The sequence below is a fragment of the Kogia breviceps genome, chromosome 14 (assembly GCF_026419965.1).
Source record: "Kogia breviceps isolate mKogBre1 chromosome 14, mKogBre1 haplotype 1, whole genome shotgun sequence".
In the NCBI taxonomy this organism is placed as follows: Eukaryota; Metazoa; Chordata; class Mammalia; order Artiodactyla; family Physeteridae; genus Kogia; species Kogia breviceps.
Window position 1 is genome coordinate 68265183 of NC_081323.1, and position 19513 is coordinate 68284695.

At 42.6% G+C, this 19513-nt stretch overlaps 1 protein-coding gene across 10 annotated transcripts in view; it reads left to right on the top strand.

Annotated features, from left to right (window-relative positions):
• The window catches only part of IQCK (IQ motif containing K), a 159352-nt gene that overhangs the window by 21584 nt on the left and 118255 nt on the right, over nucleotides 1-19513 (top strand). For 5 of the 10 annotated variants that reach the window (XM_067012684.1, XM_067012681.1, XM_067012686.1 and 2 more), the window contains 2 exons: nucleotides 16852-16905; nucleotides 17031-17119. In XM_067012684.1, coding sequence (XP_066868785.1) covers nucleotides 16852-16905; nucleotides 17031-17119 — 143 coding nt within the window. Of the gene's footprint in view, nucleotides 1-16851; nucleotides 16906-17030; nucleotides 17120-18008; nucleotides 18042-19513 lie in introns of those variants that run through there. The other 5 variants (XM_067012682.1, XM_067012687.1, XM_067012685.1 and 2 more) reach the window with 3 other exon arrangements.

Here is a 19513-nt window from a genome sequence, read left to right on the forward strand (position 1 = left end):
TTTGTCTCCTTCATGGTCACTGGCACACTGTGTAAACCACCTCATCTCCAACTTTTTTTTTTTTTTTTTTTTTTGCGGTACCTGGGCCTCTCACTGCCGTGGCCTCTCCCGTTTCGGAGCACAGGCTCCGGATGCACAGGCTCAGCGGCCATGGCTCATGGGCCCAGCCGCTCCGTGGCACGCGGGATCCTCCTGGACCGGGGCACGAACCCGTGTCCCCTGCATTGGCAGGCGGACTCTCAACCACTGCGCCACCAGGGAAGCCCATGTGCCTAGAGCCCATGCTTGGCATGCAGGCTCAGTAGTTGTGGCTCGCGGGCTCTAGAGGGCAGGCTCTGTAGTTGTGGCACATGGGCTTAGTTGCTCTGCAGCATGTGGGATCTTCCCGGATCAGGGCTCGAACGCGTGCCCCCTGCACTGGCAGGCGGATTCTTAACCACTGCACCATCAGGGAAACCCAACAGTTAATTTTCAAAAAGATTAAACACAACATGCCAAGCAGAGCACATTTGTAAGCTAGATCTCACCAACTGGTGATCTCTGGTTTGTACTCTTAACTTTTCCTATGAGTTCCTGGTCTGCATTTCTTCACTATTTGCTGACTGTCCACCCTGCCCATCAGGACATACTGATCCCCCCCACTAGACCACATCCTTAGGAACATAACTACTACCATTTATGAGGTGTCTCCTTTATGCCAGGTTCAGTGGTGCTCAACATTTGTTTACAAGTTCTCACTGATTTTCAAGATCAGCCTTGTGCTATAGGTGGTGTTCTTATCATTCTTTAAATGTGGAAACTGCAGACTAGAAAGAAGGAACAACTCTACTTGCACACACAGGTTGCTGAGCTAGTTAGAGGCAGAGCCAGGATGCCAACCTGTCCTGACTGTAAGGCTCAGCCCTTAACCACTCCAGGAAATCAATTCTTGACCCAAATCACGGAGGCTGCAGTCCACCCCTGCCCCTGCAGGCTGTTTGCAGTGCCCTTGCTGGCCCCTGCTGGCTCCTGCCCTCCCACCCAGACTGGACTGCATTAGCTCAGTCTGGATCCAGACCCTGAGCCTGCCTCACCTGCCCTTTGGATCTGGAATCTGTTCTTGAGATCTATTGCTTTTAAACCCCACTCCTTTAAAGGACCCTTGGCCTTTGCCCATTTTAAAAAAGAGGTAAGAATGGAATGATTATTATACAAGTAATACTTGCTTTGTGTAGAAAAATTAGAAACTACCAATAAGAAAAACAAAGTCAAACAACCAAAAGCCCCACATCCATCATAATTCTAGCCCTTTTAATGTTAACTATTTTGGTAGGCTTTTTAAAATTCACATATACTCATACTTATATATTTAGTACATACTAATATATATTTTTAACATTATACTCACTGTTTGTAACTTGTACTTTCTCCTTAGCAATATATCAGGAACATCTTTCCTTGATGCCACTTATAACAACTCCCTGGACTTTCATAGTGGGGCTGCACCTTGATGCATTGAACCTGTTGCCTGTTGTTGGGCATATAATGTTCTGATTTCATGGTATGCTAAATGATACTTCATTGAAAATTATTGCTTATATTTCTTTATGCACTTGGGGACTCTAGTTGTGGGCATCCTCCTCTGTCTTCTGTCTGCCTCAGATAGGAAACCTTTCCCCACCATGCTCCCTGGATTCAGCTGCTAAGTCGTGTTGATATGTGTCTTCGGTAATGATTTTTGATTCATCCATTCAGCAAATATTTTTGGACTCTGATTATGTAAGGAAGTATAATGTGGTAGTTAAGAGCAAGGGTTGGGCTTCCCTGGTGGCGCAGTGGTTTAGAATCCATCTGCCAATGCAGGGGACACGGTTTCGAGCCCTGGTCTGGGAAGATCCCACATGCCGCGGAGTGGCTAGGCCCGTGCACCACAGCTAGTGAGCCTGCGTGCCACAACTACTGAAGCCCGTGTACCTAGAGCCCATGGTCTGCAACAAGAGAAGCCACTGCAATGAGAAGCCCGCACACCGCAACGAAGAGTAGCCCCCGCTCACCGCAACAAGTGAAAGCCCGCGTGCAGCAACGAAGACCCAACGCAGCCAATAAAAAAAAGAGCAAGGGCTATTTTATTTGATCCTCTATGCATAGATATTATTTGATAAAATTTTTAAAAATTTTTAAGAGAAGGTATTAGAATCGATAAAGCTGGGTTGGAATCTCAGTTGGGCTACTTACTTGAATAACCTCCTATCACCGAGTCTCAGTTTTTCATGCGTGAAAGAGGGACCATAATGTCTACCTCACCAGCTTGTTCTGAGCATCAAGCTAGATCATGGGGGTAATACCTGGCACATAGCAAGTGCTCAATAAATAACTTGATACTGTTATGATTATTCTTAGGCCCTGTGGGAAGCACACAGAGAATAACAACAATGAATATCGAAGTGGCCCTGATCTCAGGCTCTCCATTTTCTATCTCGTATTGAGCTCTGCCTTTTATTGACTTGACTCTTATCTATTAATCTGTTCTGCCTACTTGCAACATAGACAACAGGTTAGTATCCAGGCTGTAAGGAATTCCTATAAATCAATAAGAAAAAAGAGAACAACACAATAGAACTATGAAATAGAAAAATAAACAAAGGATAGGATCAGGAAGTTCACAAAAGAGGAGACCCAGAGAGCCAAGAGCAAATCAAAAGATGCTCAGTCTCACTAATGTTGAAGGAAATAAAAATAAAACCACAGTGGTATCATGTCTCACAGATTAGCAAAAATATAAATGTTTCACAATATAAGAAATGGATGAAGCTGTGGAAAAGAGAACTTTCATGTACCAGTACATAATTGGTACCACCCTTCTGGAGAAAAAGTTGGCAGAACTTTCTAGTAAAATAGAAAATAAACATACTATTTGACTAGACGTGTCTCTTCTAAGGTTGTACGCTGCTGCAAAAACTCAATAGTTGTACACATAGAGCTCTGAAGAAGGACATTAAATGCAGTATTGTTTGAAATATAAAGAAATGGCAATGATCATAAGGTCCTTTGACAGGAGGATGTACAAATAAAACTTTTTTGAACAGCTTTATTGAAGTACAATTTACATACCATAAAATCCACTATTTATAAAAGTGTCCATCATAGATGAATGGATAAACGAAATATGGTATATCCATACAATGTAATATTATTCAGCCTTAAATGGGAAGGAAATTCTGTCATATGTTATCACATGGATGAAACTTGAGGACATATGCTGAGTGAAATAAGCCAGTCACCAAAAAAGACAAATATTTCATGATTCTGCTTATATGAGTCACCTAGAGTCAAATTCATAGGGGCAGAAAGTAGAATGCTGGTTTCCAGGGCCTGGGGGAGGGGGGATGGGAAGTTGTTTAATGGGTGTGGAATTTGTTTTGCAAGATGAAAAGAATTCTGGAGATTGGTTACACAACAATGTGAATGTACTTAACACTACTGAATTGCACACTAAAAAATTGTTAGGATGGTAAATTTTATGTTGTGTATACTTTGCCACACTTTTAAAAAATGATTTTTAAAAATCCACTCATTTTAAGTGGAGCAAATTTAGAATTATGCACCACAACCTAATTTTAGAACATTCCCATCATCACAAAATATCTCTAGTGATCGTTTGCTGTTACTTCTCATTCCTACTCCTGCCCCCAGGCAACCACTAATCTATTTTTTTATCTCTATAGATTTACCTTTTCTGGACATTTCATGGGAATAGAATCACACACAATATAGTCTTTTGCATCTGGTTTATTTCACTTAGTACATTGTTGTTGTTTTTTAAAGAAGATGTTGGGGGTAGGAGTTTATTAATTTATTTATTTATTTTTGGTGCGTTGGGTCTTCATTTCTGTGTGAGGGCTTTCTCTAGTTGTGGCAAGCGGGGGCCACTCTTCATCGCGGTGCGCGGGCCTCTCACTATTGCGGCCTCAGTTGTCGCGGAGCACAGGCTCCAGACGTGCAGGCCCAGTAGTTGTGGATCACGGGCCTAGTTGCGGATCACGGGCCTAGTTGCTCCGCGGCATGTGGGATCCTCCCAGACCAGGGCTCGAACCTGTGTCCCCTGCATTAGCAGGCAGATTTTCAACCACTGTGCCACCAGGGAGGCCCCAGTACAGTGTTTTTGACATTCGTTTATGTTGTAGCAGGTAACAGTACTTCATTCATTTTTATTGCTGAATAATGTTTTCATTGCATAGACTTTGTTTTGGGGTTGCTTCCAGTTTTTGGCTATTATGAATAAAGCTGCTGTGAACAATAGATTACAAGTCTTTGTGAGCATATGTTTTCATTTCTCTTGGGTAGATACCTAAGAGTGGAGAAAACCAAGTTTTTAACCTGACCTTATTACATTTGATTGAAGGTCATGACATTTAAATGGGTTCAGACAGCAGATCTCAATTTTTCACTTTGGAATCTAGCACCTAAATAAGAAATAGGGCTCAAAGTTAAGGGCTGTTTCATAATGACCTATCGTTACCAGTTACCATCTGTGTGATTAATCAATGGTGATTAATGGCGATCACTGCTAGAGTACTTCCTAAATTCCAGGCATTATTTCACATTGTGATCTCATTTAATCATCACAGTAACACTTTGAATGGGTGATTTTACTGTCCCATTTTGTTGCTGAGGAAACCTGAGGCTGAGAAGTTCACATGACTCCTAAGAGGAAGAGCCTAGGTTTGAAGCAGGAGTCAGGCTTTGGAGCCTGGCACCCAGTTCTACTATGTCAATAAAGCTGCTAGTGCTGAAAAGACTTCCCTTTGAGACTCTTGGAATGGCTGTCAGATCCAGTTTGTAAACCGTGCAAGAAAATCTTATTATAGCTGTATAGTCATGCTTCTTTTCTTTCTTCTTTTTAACAAAAGCAACATTGATCACTTCATTCTCCAAACTTGGCTGGGAGTTGCTTTTTTTTTTTTCTTTTCTTTTTGCGGTACGCGGGCCTCTCACTGTTGTGGCCTCTCCCGTTGCGGAGCACAGGCTCCGGACGCGCAGGCTCAGCGGACATGGCTCACGGGCCCAGCCGCTCCGCGGCATGTGGGATCTTCCCGGACCGGGGCACGAACCCGCGTCCCCTGCATCGGCAGGCAGATTCTCAACCACTGCGCCACCAGGGAAGCCCTGGGAGTTGCTTTTGTTTCTAAAAATCAAAGTCATCCTCAAAAGACAAGGCTTTAAAGAGAAAACCAACAGGCTCTGACTTGAGGATAACCCCATGGTTGTCCTACAAAATAAAGGCAGTGGCTCTCTGATAGGATTTTCCTGCTCTGCTCTAAAGCTTTGTCCTCTTGCTTTCAGGGGCATGGCTCTGTGCCAGGTGGCTATGGTAGCAGTCTCCACTGGCCACTTGCATAACAAACTACCTCAAAAGCTAGTGTCTTAAAACAACAATTTATTTACCTCACTGTTCTGAAAGTTAGCAATTTGGACTGGGCTCAGCTGGGAGGTTCTTCTGACCTTGGCTGGGTTTGTACATGTGTTTGTGGTCAGCTACCAGGTAGGTTGGGTGCTGGCTGGTCTAAGATGGCCTCAATTGGGATGAATCATCTCTGTCCCACTTGGTCTCTCATCCTCCATCAGTTTAACCCTGGATTGCTCACATGACAGCTGGACAGGGTTGCAAGAATTTGAGTAGAAGTCCTCAAGGCTTTTGAACCTGAGGCTTGGAACTGGTACAGTGTCACTTTTGCTGTGTCACATTGGCCAAAGCAAGGCATGAGGCCAGCCCAGATTCAAGGAGTGAGAAATAGAGTCCATCTCTTGTTGGAAAGACATGTATACAGGGAGGGGTGGAGAATGGCCCTTTTTTGCAATTTACTTCTTACACTGCATTAGAAATAAAATGGATTTGGCAGCAGGTGGCAGGTTTGACTTGTGGCTCTAGCCTAGTATCTTCAGGGAGGTTACTTGTCTACAACTTCCTCCCCTCCTCATTTGTAAACCACAGGCAGGGTGACTGAGAGGATTACATGAGGTAATGTGTGAAGGAGCTAGCTCTGGAGTCCAACCGGGTTCAAATTCTTTTCCATTTACTCTTTTTTAAAATTTTATTGGGCTTCCCTGGTGGCGCAGTGGTTGAGAATCTGCCTGCCGATGCAGGGGACACGGGTTCGTTCCCCGGTCTGGGAGGATCCCACATGCCATGGAGCGGCTGGGCCCGTGAGCCATGGCCGCTGAGCCTGCACCGGTCTGGGAGGATCCCACATGCCATGGAGTGGCTGGGCCCGTGAGCCATGGCCGCTGAGCCTGCACGTCCGGAGCCTGTGCTCTGCAACGGGAGAGGCCGCGGCAGTGAGAGGCCCATGTACCGCAAAAAATAAATAAATAAATAAATAAAAATATAAATTTTATTGTATTTTTAAATTTTTGGCTTCATTGGGTCTCTGTTGCTGTGCGCAGGCTTTCTCTAGTTGCGGTGAGCAGGGCTACTGTTCGTTGCAGTGTGTGGGCTTCTCCTTGTGGTGGCTTCTCTTGTTGCGGGGCATGGGCTCTAGGCGTGCAGTCTCAGTAGTTGTGGCTTGCGGGCTCTAGAGCGCAGGTTCAGTAGTTGTGGTGCACGGGCTTAGCTGCCACGCGGCATGTGGGATCTTCCCGGACCAGGGCTCAAACCTGTGTCCCCTGCATTGGCAGACAGATTCTTAACCACTGCACCACCAGGGAAGCCCTCCATTTACTCTTTTTTTTTCTTTTCCTCCATTTACTCTTAAATGACTTTGGGAGAAGGTATTTAGCCTTTCAGTGCCCCTATTTCCTATTCTGTAAAGTGGGAATAATCATAAGAACCTAATAATATGTAGTTGTTGTGAGGATAAATGAGTTAAGTAAAATTTAAAAGAGTGCCTGACACTTGGAAGGCATTCATTACATATAACTGTTGTTGACACTATTAACATTATCTTGGAACATAGCCAGTCTGTGAAAGGAATGTCATTCCCCCATGGCCCCTTCTGGGTGACCAACTGTTGCTTGAATGAATGGAAGGTGGTATCCTTCTTACTACTTTCTGGATATTACACATGGCCAAGGATGGACTTTCCTCATCCTTAAAATACTAGTGCCTAAAAGAAATGATATTTATTTGTAAAAATCTAAACATAACTCTCAGAAGTTATGGTGAGCTCATAACCTGACAGTGCAATATGAAGAGACCTCCAAGTGTTAAAGAGATGCTAGAGTCACAGTTAGTGAGAAGGAAGGAAGGAAGGAAGGAAAGAAGGAAGGAAGGAAGACAGACAGTCAGCAAGTATCCCAGATTTCTCTTGAGAATTTATGTCTAAAGAATAGAAGCCATTTTTTAAAACGAAGGAAAATAAGATTCAATTGATTGGTTTTTTACAAGAACATATCTTAAAATAAGTCATTAAACTTCTTGGTTGTATAGAGAGCTGCATTTCTCCTGCTACTTTTTAGGAAGAGAAAACCCAAGTCATAAACTAGTCTTTGACCTAAAGGATGTTTAAAGTGTTAATCCCTTAGAATAAAGGGTTATCCAGAAAATAGAGACAAGAGGTGAAACAGAGCTTTCTTGAAGTCAAACCTCTGTGTCAGAAACCAAGAACTATGGATTTTTCCATGCTTCCACTTGAAAGAGCATCTGTCTGTTACTGATAATGTTTTGAAGCACAGGGCTGCAAACTGTGGCCCTTGGGGTCCGCCATCTGTTTTTGTGAGTGAAGTTTTAGTGGAACACAGTCACACCTATTGCTTTCCATATTGTCTGTGGCCACTTTTGTACTATAGTGGCCAAGCTGAAGAGCTGGGACACAAGCCTGAAATATTTACTGTCTGACCCTTTCAGAAAAAGTTTGCTGACCCTGGTTCTGAAGTCCTGGAGCTATCCAGACTTTTACAGTAGTAGCTGCTGTTGTCATTACATGGGAGGCTGTCTCAGGGAAGCTCAGCATGGAGTTTGGGGCCATGCTCACCTGAGTTTAAGGCCCAGCTCTACCTCCTCCTAGATATGTGGCCTTGGACCTTGCTAGCATTGTGACCTTGTAAACTTAACCTTCCTAAGCCTCAGTTCTCCCTTTAAAATGGAAATAATGATAACAATAATTGCTTCACATAGGGAATTTATGAGAATTAAATAAGATAATATATTTCAACCATTTAGCTCAGTGACTGGCACAGCTATGGTGAAAAGTAGCAATAAAATAAGAACAAAATTAAATTGGAAAGAAGTTCCTTAGACCTGGAACATAAGACTGGAAATGAGGACAGTGTGTAAGGAAGATGTGGGCTGAATCTGGCCACATGGGGTTTGGGTGGTGAAGATTAGGCTGAGAAAGGTGGATGCTCTGGCAGGACAGGGGCCCTGAATCCCCCTCTGGGCCCCTGGGGAGATTCCTTAAACTCTGTGAGCCTCAGTTTTCTTATCTGTTAAATGGGAGGGTGATAATCATTGTAGCCACCTCCCTACAGCTGTTGGAGGATTGAATGAGATGATGTGAGTACAGCATTTAGCTCAGTAAGGGGTAGCTCTTGTTATTAAGAATTGTGTTTGAAGAAGGGACTCAGAGAGGCAGATGTCAGCAAGTGAAAAACCAGAGAGAGGAGAGATGGGTCCAGGTTGACAGTGAAAGAAAGAATAAATCCAGTTTCAGGCAGGAATCGTGAGACAGATCAGGACAGACATACCATCAGAGCCTCTGCCAGAAGTGTCCTTTTGCACAGGCCCTGACATATCTTCTCCATCCTCTCTAAGCAGAGGGCATACCTTGAAGGGAATGTTCCAGACCCTTTGGTCTCTTGGAGACGTGACTGTGAAGCTTGTTTTGCAAGTAATTTCAATACTGACATAGGAGTTTTAGTGGGAGCCGAATTTTCACGAAGACTTGCCATTACTTACAGAGTCTCTGTTGACCTTGACCTTCCTGATCTTCCATTTATAGTGATATCTGCCTTCCCTTGTGCCCCTGGGCTGCCAGAGTCTATGTGAGTTGGAAGGGGGAAAAGGTTTTAAGGCAGGAAATCAACTGTGCAATTGTTAAGATAGACATTCAGCAGTCTCTTTAGACGGATGGTTGATTAAAAGGTTATAATACCATTCCTGGTCTCTCATGTACTGGGTTGTATTCCACTGGAGTAAATTAAGTTTGAGACACGTAAATATCATTATAAAGATTAGACATTACAGTTGGCTTGATGTCTTTAACCGATCCCCTGACATTCAGCCATGCCTTTAGATTAGCTTAATTGAAACACAAGAGATCAGAACTTAATTAGAACTTAATTGGACTGCTCTGTTAAACATAGCTGGCTTAGTGGCTGTGATAAACTTCACTTGGAAATTCTTTCCAATGCATCTCTGAATATATTTTGGGCACTCAGTGTATAAAGTTAATGCTTTTTACTGTAAGCAGTTTTTGATGTGAGGTTTATTGTTAGCAGTAAAAAGTAGTATGAACTCAAGAGTTTGTTTCAGCTGGATGTATTAAGTATGCAGAGCTAACGTTCCCATATTTGCTGGTGTTAACTCCTTGAGGCAGGTCCTGCAAGCGACAGATAACCCCATTCTAACTGACTTAAGTAGAAAAGGATTTTTTTGTCTGTTTATTTATGAAAACAAGAGGCCCATGGGGAGATCTTCCTTTACAGCTTGATCTGGGGGCCCAGTGATGTCTTCATGACTTGGGTCCCCCTCTGTCTCTTGATTCTGTTTCCTCTGGCTTGGCTCCATCCTCAAACGGTCCCTCCCCTGTGGCACCATCCACGTTTCATAAGGCTCCAAGGGTAGCAGAAGAAGAGAAAGTCTCTCCCAGAGTTTCTCTCTAATCCAGCTGGCTCAGGTCAATGACCTACTTTGGAATCAATCCTTGGAACTAGGGGGATTTAGTGGGCTGTTAGGCAAATGGAAGGAGAGTCTTACCCAAGGCACCCAGCTTTAGAGTTGGGAAGGGTAGACCCCAATAGGAACTCAGGGCACTGTTACCAAAAGAAGGCAGAAGGGATACTGGGCAGCTATCTTGGCTACAGTTCGTTATATTTCAACTAACAGGAAAGTGGCTTAAATAATAAAGGGGATTTACTGGCTCAGGAAGCTAGAAACTAGAAGTTTCTGAGATAAAGAAGGAAGGCTTCAGGATTGGTTTGATTCAAGTGCTCAGTGATATAATTGAAAACCTGATTTTCTTCTGTCTCTCTGCTTGGCCTCTTACAGAGTCAGCTTTATCCTTAAGCTGGCTTCCCTCAAAACAGTAACACAGCAGTGGCCACTGTCCTAAGGTTTTGCCTCAGCAGAAGGAGAGAATGCTCAAGCTCTTTCAGAAAAGCAAATGAAATGGTTTCTCAGAAGCCCCACCACATCTCCTCCCACATCTTATCACTCTGAACTTGATTACGTGTCCATCCTGAGTCAGTGAACCCCTTTGGTCAGGATGAATGTGGACCAGATTGGTTTCGGTGTAGGTGGCAGGTGAGGTGGGATCACCTGGACTGCCTTATCAGGGTTCACGCCCAGAGCTAGAGGTGGGGTTTATTCTCTATACTCATCACAGCTACTACCCAGCTTGGGGGTGGTTGCTGGGCGTTGAATTAATAACCACAGTGGGCCATGCCCTACTCATTTCTTCATCTCTAGCATTTAGCATGGGGCCTGGCACATAGTAGGTCCTCAGTAAATGTTTACTGAATAGGGCCAAACTGGAACAGTGTACCTTGCTTAATTTGGAAAGAAATCAAGAGTTTCATACATGAATAAAATGATGGCTGAAAATAAACCTTATCTCAGCTTTACATACAGATTAAATGCAGAGTCTGGATAGAGATGATAAGACTTTTCACCTCTTTCCCCATCCTCTCCCATGCAATGTAAAATTTTCCCTTTCGCCTTTGGTTGGTCATCAAATTCCATTACAGTGAAGAGTTTTGTAAACAACAGTTGGTATCAGGAAACTATTTCTAACTCCTGATAAGTCCTTTGATGATCTCATGGCATTAAAATTTTCTACTATGAATAATTCAGTAAAACAAAACCTTTTTTTTTTTCTTTTTATATTCCTTGCCCATGTAATAGTCATTTATTCTAGTATTAAAAAAATAAAATACCTGAATATCTTTTAAAAAGCGCAAGGGCTCTGGTCAGTGAAGGAAGAAACTCCATCCATTTCCTGGCCTTGACTAATAAGGGAAATGAGAAGTACCATCAGCTTTTGTTTGAAAAAAAATTTCTAAGGAGTGGAAAAAATAGACTCTTGCAGGAAAGGTGTGGTAGAATTACTTGAATGTTACTTTTTTAAACCAAAAACACTTTTAGAAATGGCCACGTGGCTCATGCTGGAAGTCTTGGTCAACATTTTGTGTTACAAGTCCATATTTTTCACTTCTTTTGAGAAGTATTATTTTTCACTAATGAAATTCTCATGCAGTGGTGAAGAAAAATGAAGCCGTTTGAAGTTTGCTGTGATAAGCATTTTGGCATCTGGTTACCGTCCGTGTGTGTGCTCATTCCTAGGATTATAGTTATTGTTCAGTTTTGTCATATTTGGGTGGGAGGGGCGTGGTCTCGGGTATCTGGAAGTTTCTTGTGGGGAATATCTATGTGGGAAGGGCGGCCATGACATTCTAAGTGGGTGCCATGCCCACAGCCATAACTGCAGGCCCTTGTCCCTGCGTCGTCCATGTCCCCATCACTCTGGCCACAAGTGACGGAGCCAGGAATAAGTTTCAGGCCCTGTGGGCAGCCTCTCGGGGGTGGCACGTGGCTGGGAAATGGTCTGGCATTGCTCTGCCCCACAGGGATGGTCCATCCTGGGTAGTGTCTAAGCAGCCCAATCAGATTCTCCTGTCTGGGGCGTGAGGACGTCAGACAACAGAAAGAAAGGGCAGATCATAGTGTGGGTAGAAGGGGAGAAACACCAGAGACAGGAGAAAGCTTGAAAAGCCATGAGTCAGCAGACCTCAAAGCAGAGAGAGGAGGAGAGAAAACCAGTTAGGACAGGGCAGCAGAAAAAGCGGCAGCAAGTTGAGAAAGAAGCCACGGCCAAAAAGTTGAGTTCCACGTACAGCCGGGAGCAGAACTGTTGCTGGGTCACCAAGCTACTGCTGGACGACTCTGGCTAAGCTGTCCCGTGCCTGGACAGCTGTGGACGCTGGTACGCTTCTTCCCGAGACCTGGCTCTGCCCCTGGTGAGAGGAATCCTCACATTCCTTCTACCTTTACAGTAACCCCTGTGCTAGGTTATATTATTGTTCAAAAATCTTTGTGGCCTCTCCCTAAGGGAAGCTTGACCACGTCACTGCTTTGCTCAATGGAATGAATGGACGTGTCATTTAAAATGTGCTTTAAGGGTCAAAGCATAGTTTGCCATATTCGTGTCATTTGCCATGACAACCAGCAACATTTCAGAGAGAGGCTGCCCTGTCAGCCTGAGGCCCAGAATGTAACACGAGGGAGAAACCATCGATGACATAAGCTTCTCAGATTTGGGGAGTGTTTGTTACACCAAAGTCTAGCCTACACGCACTTTTGAAAAAAGCCCAGTAACCAAGGTAACCCGAGCAGCTTTCTCTCCCTTGCAGACCCAGAGAGCCTCAACCAACACCATGCTATAGGCAGCCATGCTTCGCTAAGCTCACAGCCTGTGCTTTTGACCTTGGTGGGGTGAAATTACATTAGTTACTGGAAGAGCGTCAGTGGCTTTCTAATGTGAGTTGTTCCTCTTCCCCATCTTCAGTCCTCCAGTCTGCCTCCTGTATGTGTATTCAACCTAAAAATTGGTACAAAATACTGTCTGATTTCTGCCCTTTCTCTCTTTGGGGTTTGAGTCTTTTATGATTTGTTCTCCTGCCCTCAGTTTTATTATAAACTTTTTTCCAACATGTAGAAGAGCTGGAGGAATCTCAGAGTAAACACCCACATGTTTACCACCTAGATTTCATGGTTACCATTTTGCTTTATTTGTTTCATCATTATCTGTCCACCAGTCTATCAACTCATCCTGCTCTCCACCCATCTTGTTTTCTTGGACGCACAACAAAGTTGCAGATTCATGATGACATGATGATGCCTTATCCCTTGACGCTTAGTCTTTTTCCTTTTAATTCTGGATTTTTAAAAAATTGTTTTTTAACCTCGTATAAGGTTGCCTTAACTGATCACCCTGCTCACCCAGACTTGGACATTTTTACCCTTTAACAATCATGAACTCTGTGTATTTGTCCACATTACATAAACCCCAGAGCCCACACTTGCTTAACCTCGCTCTTTAATTTTCTCTCTATTACTTCCTCTCTTATCTCTTCACTCACCACAACTTTTCATTTGCTTTCCCTTCTCTCTTTCAGCTCCCAGCAGATAATTTCTAAACTAAACAACAGCTGAACAATATCCCCACTGTTCTGTGTGTCTGAGTATGCACGGCACGTCCACACTTGCCCAGGACAGAAGGAAAACACAATTTCTTCAATTTTATTTCTTTGCATCAAAATGATTAAATCTGTCTACATGACCTTCATACATCAGACGATTTGGCTATTTTAAAAGTCTATTTAATAGAGTAAGTCAAGCTGCATTCCCTTCATAGAAGGAATCTTTACCACCAAACAGTGCAGTGAATGCTAAGGGAACAATGCATCTTTTGTAAGGAGAGAGAGAGAGAGAGAGAGACACTGCCATCCTACAACTGCAGGATTGTTTAAATTATTAGACGGCAATTCACGCTAGATACATATTTGCATTGTTGTACAAGTATTTTCTTATTTTGCTTAAAGATAGCTTTTCAAGGGGAATCTTACTCTTGCAATGCAAACTTAGAAGACCCCATTACATGGTCTAGTACATTTGATTTTATTACCATGGCCAGCAGTATTTCAATATTTTAATAAAAGGCTATCAGCAGTGAGGTAAAAGACTGCATCTCCAGCAACTCAGGCACCAATATTTTATTTACTAACAGCTATAATAAAGCTTTCAGTGAAAAATCTTAAGTAGCACTTTCCTTTTTGGTGAGAATCAATTTTACAACAATCCTTTTAACCTTATTTAAGCTTACAAAGCTAATTTAATTTGGCTATTTCAAAGTAAGGGGGAAAAAAAAAAAGAAGAAGAAAATATTTCCCCTAATAAATAAAACATTAGGGGAAGAAAGTGAAGAGAAATTGTCCAGAATTTATTAGCAATGCCTACTTATAAACGTCAGAATTCTTGTGCATGAGTTCCTTCTTGCTTTTTTGCTTGAGAGTTGAATGGTGAGGTCATTCATTCACTTACTTACCACTCATTGATCACCTACTCTTTGCCAGGCACTCAAGCACTGGGAACATAAAGAAAAAGAAGACACATCCCCTGTCCTCAGAGAGTTTATAGTTTGATAGAGGAAATGGGCATGTGGGCTGGCAGTTAGGTTACAGTTACATCTGAGGTGCTATGACAGAGGGACACACAGAACTGGCGGTGGCGGGAGGAGCTTACTCTAAACTGAAGAGGGTAAGAATACTCAGAAAGGCTTCCAAGAGGCATCTTTTTTTTTTTAAATATAAATTTATTTATTTTATTAATTTTATTTTTGGCTGTGTTGTGCTTTGGTTGCTGCGAGTGGGCTTTCTCTAGTTGCAGAGGGCGGGCTTCTCACTGCGGTGGCTTCTCTTGTTGCAGAGCACAGGTCCTAGGCGTGCACGCTTCAGTAGTTGTGGCGTGCAGTCTCGATAGTGCAGGCTCAGTAGTCGTAGTGCACGGGCTTAGTTGCTCTGTGGCATGTGGGATCTTCCTGGGCCAGGGCTCGAACCTGTGTACCCTGCATTGGCAGGCAGATTCTTAACCACTGTGCCACCAGCGAAGCCCCCAAGAGGCATCTTGAAAGACAAATGGAGTTAGCCAATGGGAGAAGAAAGGAATAGTAACTAAAACTCTTTACTGTTGCAAGCAATAAACAACACAAACTGGCTGAGTAAAAAAAAGGAAATATATTGGCTCACGGACCTGAAAGACCCAAGGGATTTTGGCTTCAGGCATAGCTGGATCCAGGGTCTAGCACAGTGTCGTCAGGAATCTGCCATTGGTGGTCTACTCTTCTTCCTTACTAATAGAAGCCCAAATTTGTTCACTCTCATTGGAGTTGTTGTGTACTTCAGGAATGGCTGGGCTTAACTAATTATGATCCAATTTCCAAATAAGGCCACTTTCTGAAGTGTGGGAGGATATGAATTTGGAGCAAAGGGGCTGGGAGGAGACACAGCTCAACCCATTATACCCTGCCTTTCTCTCTTCCCTCTCTTGGATCTCCTGCTGGTACCTCCCAGTGGCTGGACCCAACAACAGAGTAAACGAGCCTGGTTGATATGAACCATAAAATCAGCCTCCTAAGGCACAGAGTGTGGTGGAAAAGGGTGCACCTGGAGGGGCAAAGAGAATTTCCAGCAGAATCTGTCTTGCCTTCATTCCTGGGAAGGATCTCTTCACATGGTAACTAACCAACGACTGGTTCTTAGCCCCTGCTATTTTAACAATATTTATTTATTTATTTAGCTGCCTTGGGTCTTCGTTGCTGCGCATGGGCTTTCTCTAGTTGCGGAGAGCAGGGGCTACTCTTCACTGCCGTGCGCGGGCTTCTCCCCGCGGTGACTTCTCTTGTTGTGGAGCATGGGTTCTAGGCGTGTGGGCTTCAGTAGTTGTGGCACACGGACTCAGTAGTTGTGGCTTGCCAGCTCTAGAGCGCAGGCTCAGTAGTCGTGGCACATGGGCTTAGTTGCTCCGTGGCATGTGGGATCTTCCCGGACCAGGGCTTGAACCCGTTGTCCCCTGCATTAGCAGGCAGATTCTCAACCACCGCGTCACCAGGGAAGTCCCATGACAATCTTCTAAAAGGAGTTAACTGGTTCTGTTTGGGTTACAAGACACTTTAAATGGGACTAGGAGGCAGGATACCCAGTGCTCCACTCCACTGATGTTCTGTGAGCCTTGTCCCCCATTACTCTAGGACATTCTTTCCCTTGTGGCTTACTAGCTATATATCACCTAGGAACTGCATTCAACTTCATGTTATGAAAACTCAAGAACAGTGCCAATAATCCAAATGGAGTTTATTTTTCCTTACGTATCAAGATATCCAGAGTAGGTCAGCCGCAGACTGGTACAGTGGCTTAAAGAAGTCATTAAAGGCCCAGGTTCCTTCTAACCCCCTGCTTTTGGCCTCTTGGCTGGCAGGTGCTGCCCCACTTCCAGCCCCACATCTGTGTTCCAGACTGAAAGAAGTAGAAGGAAACTTCAAAGAAAAGGGCAGCAGAAATCAAGAAAGTAGCACTTGCTCAGAAATCCATGGGACATGCCCATTTCTATCTCAAACAGCAGAACTGTGTCATATGGTTGTCCCTTGCTTGCTACATGGGAGGCTGGGAAATGTAGTTTTTCCCCTGGACTGATTGTCATCAGGTTTCTGGTAATAAGGATGAAGTGGAGAGGGGTTGATGGGTGAGCAGCTGGCAGAGTCAGTGCACTGGCCAGCGGCACCCAGACCCGAAGTACTGCTGTTCTGAGGATCTGAGTGGACTGGGGGAAAGCAATAAATATATTTACTCTGAATCAAGGTCTAGATTTAAATAAATCCTTCTGAGATAAATCCAAAATGCATGTAATAAGCCTCCTACTATGTGCATTGTCTTTTTTTAGGCCCTGCTAATATAGTCAGAATATATGCCTACCCCAAGATGACTAGAGAAATGTTGTCAGAGTTCTTTACATTGCCTGAGTTATTGTCTGTTGTTGTGCTTATAAACCTCACCAAGGACTTATGCATATTTCATCTAACACAAGCAATCAATTAACCCCTCCTCCTTTGTCCAACTTAAACATGGGGGCAAAGAATATAATTTAATTCTCTCTTCTGTCTTTAGAGGAAAAGAACCAAATTCATTGCCTGTGATTTTCTGACCGAATGGTTATACAAGTAAGTTGTTCACGTCTTTGAATATTCCATGACCCTAAGGGTTTAATAGTGTTAATTTGCCAGCAGAATAGCAACAATTGACTTGAATTCTTGCTTATTGTTTTCTTGTTAATCAAAACATATGGCATCGTGACCAGTCAAAATCCAAAGAGGATAGGGGAGACATTCACAGAATTCTTCTCCATTCCATTTGTGGAAGAGTGGCTGAAACTGCAGTAAGTAATGACAAAAGGCTTTGAATAATTTATTCCTAACTTGAAGATTGTGTCAATGATAGTTTCCTCCAATCTATGAGAACTAACTCATGTAATCCATCCAGGACCCTGGATCAGTTATGTATGTGGCTCTTTTCTCTGGTTATTTTTATTCTAGGCTAAGGGCATCCTATCCATGTAGTGATTATTCAAGAAGCACTTCAGAAATAAAACAGAAAACTTAAAAAATTTTCTTATCCTAAGTAATTCATCTCTCCATTCTCTCATCCTCTCCTCCTAGCCCTAAAGTTCATTATGTCTCAGGAAATACGACTAAACTTTTCTAAATATTACTTTTTAGTTATATGCATCATTTACATTTAAAATATTAGAACATGACAGATGACATTAATACTCTCTTTGACCGTCATTCTAATCTGAGTTTTCTCTCCTCACAGAATTAATCAGCTTGGTCTATTCTGCATCCTTCCGTAGTCTTAAAATTAGTTACTTAATTATATAAAATTAGATTATATCATACAAAATTAGTAGTATTACTTTATGTGAACTGTTTATCATCAATGATATAGCAATAATAATGATGACCACTAACATTTATTGAGTGCTTGTATCACGGGTCTCAACATTTAACACTAATGAACTAACTTCATCCTCATAACAATGCTATTACCAGCCCTATTTTGCAGATGAGGAAGTTTATACATTATCCTGCAACTTGCTCTTATTTGACTCAAATACATGCTTTTGAGATCTAGCCATGTTGATTCAGTTAAATCTAATTCATGCCTTTGATAGCTGTATAGCATATGTCATTTCTAGATTTGCATAATTTGTTCATTCATACAATAAATGTTTATTGAGTACTGCTGTGTGCCAAACATCATTCCAGGTGCTGGAGATAAAGCAGTGAACAAAGTAGCCAAAACTCCTGACTTAATGGAGCTTATATTCTGGTGGGGGATGGCAGACAATAAGCAAGTAAGTGCTATAGAGAAAAATAAAGCAGAGAGGGGAGAATATAGAGTATTGACGGGACTTAATTTTATATAGGGTGGTCAGGAAAGACCTCACTTGGAGGATGACTTTTTTTTTTTTTTTTAGTATTTATTTATTTGGCTGCACTGGTTCTTAGTTGTGGCATGCAGGATCTTTGTTGCCATGTTTGGGATCTTTAGTTGCAGCATGCAGGATTTTTGTCGCCATGTGTAGGATCTTTAGTTATGGCATACGGGATTGAGTTCCCTGACCAGGGATCGAACCCAGGCCCCCTGCATTGGGAGCGTGGAGTCTTAGCCACTGAACCACCAGGGAAGTCCCTGGAGGATGACGTTTAAGCAGTGATCCACAATTTTAAGCCATAAGTGGAAGAAAGACAACTCAATTTAGAGAAAGTAATATTTAACTTATTTCTTTGAAAATATTTTCACACCAGCCCTTTGCAAGAACAATGTCAGGAAACCGAGGCACTAGGAAATTAAGTAAGTTTTGTAAAATCCCATATTAAACAGTGTAGAAAAAAAAAGGAATTAGACCCTTAGCCCTCAAATGTCACATCTTTTGCTTAAATCTGCCCTTCTAGGAAATGCCAAGTTGAATAGACCCTTGGCTGACTTTCTCAATTTTGAGAGTTTAAAAGAATTCAGGTATTACCAGTTTTTAAAAGTCTGAAACTACCTATACATTGGAAAGAGAACGATATTAGAAAATCATGCTTCTTATTAAGCTTCTAAGCCTTTGACTAATTTTGTCCACTATGAAAATGGAATTTATAGATTATAAATGATTAATAAGTGAAAGATTAGCATATTTCTCCAGGTTGAAAATGAAACATTCTCCCACTTACAATAACCAATGAAGGGACTTCCCTGGTGGTGCAGTGGTTAAGACTCTGCGCTCCCAATGCAGGGAGCCTGGGTTCAATCCCTGTTCTGGGAACTAGATCGCACATGCATGCTGCAACTAAGAGTTCACAAGCCACAGTAAAGGAGCTCTGGAGCCACAACTAAGGAGCCCACCTGCCACAACTAAGACCTGATGCAACCAAACAAGTAAGTAAATAAATAAATATTTTTTTAAAAACCAATGAAGAGTCTTAAAAATAAGAGAGTTTCTCTAAATAAGAGTTCTCTCAAATCCCTAGTCATTTATCGTAAAAATACCTTAATTTAAAATAGTTGCTAACTTCCACTGGCAGCTCGTGTAAATATACTGCAAAGTAGCAATAACAAGCATTTCAGTTGGACTCCACAAGAACATAAACACAAAAGCTCTTGCTTTAACTGGCATTTGTGTTCTCTGCTTCCATTACCTTTCAAAGAGATGCCCCGAGCATGATAAAAATGTAAATGATACTAATCTAATTTGATGCAATAAATATTTATTGAACACCTACCA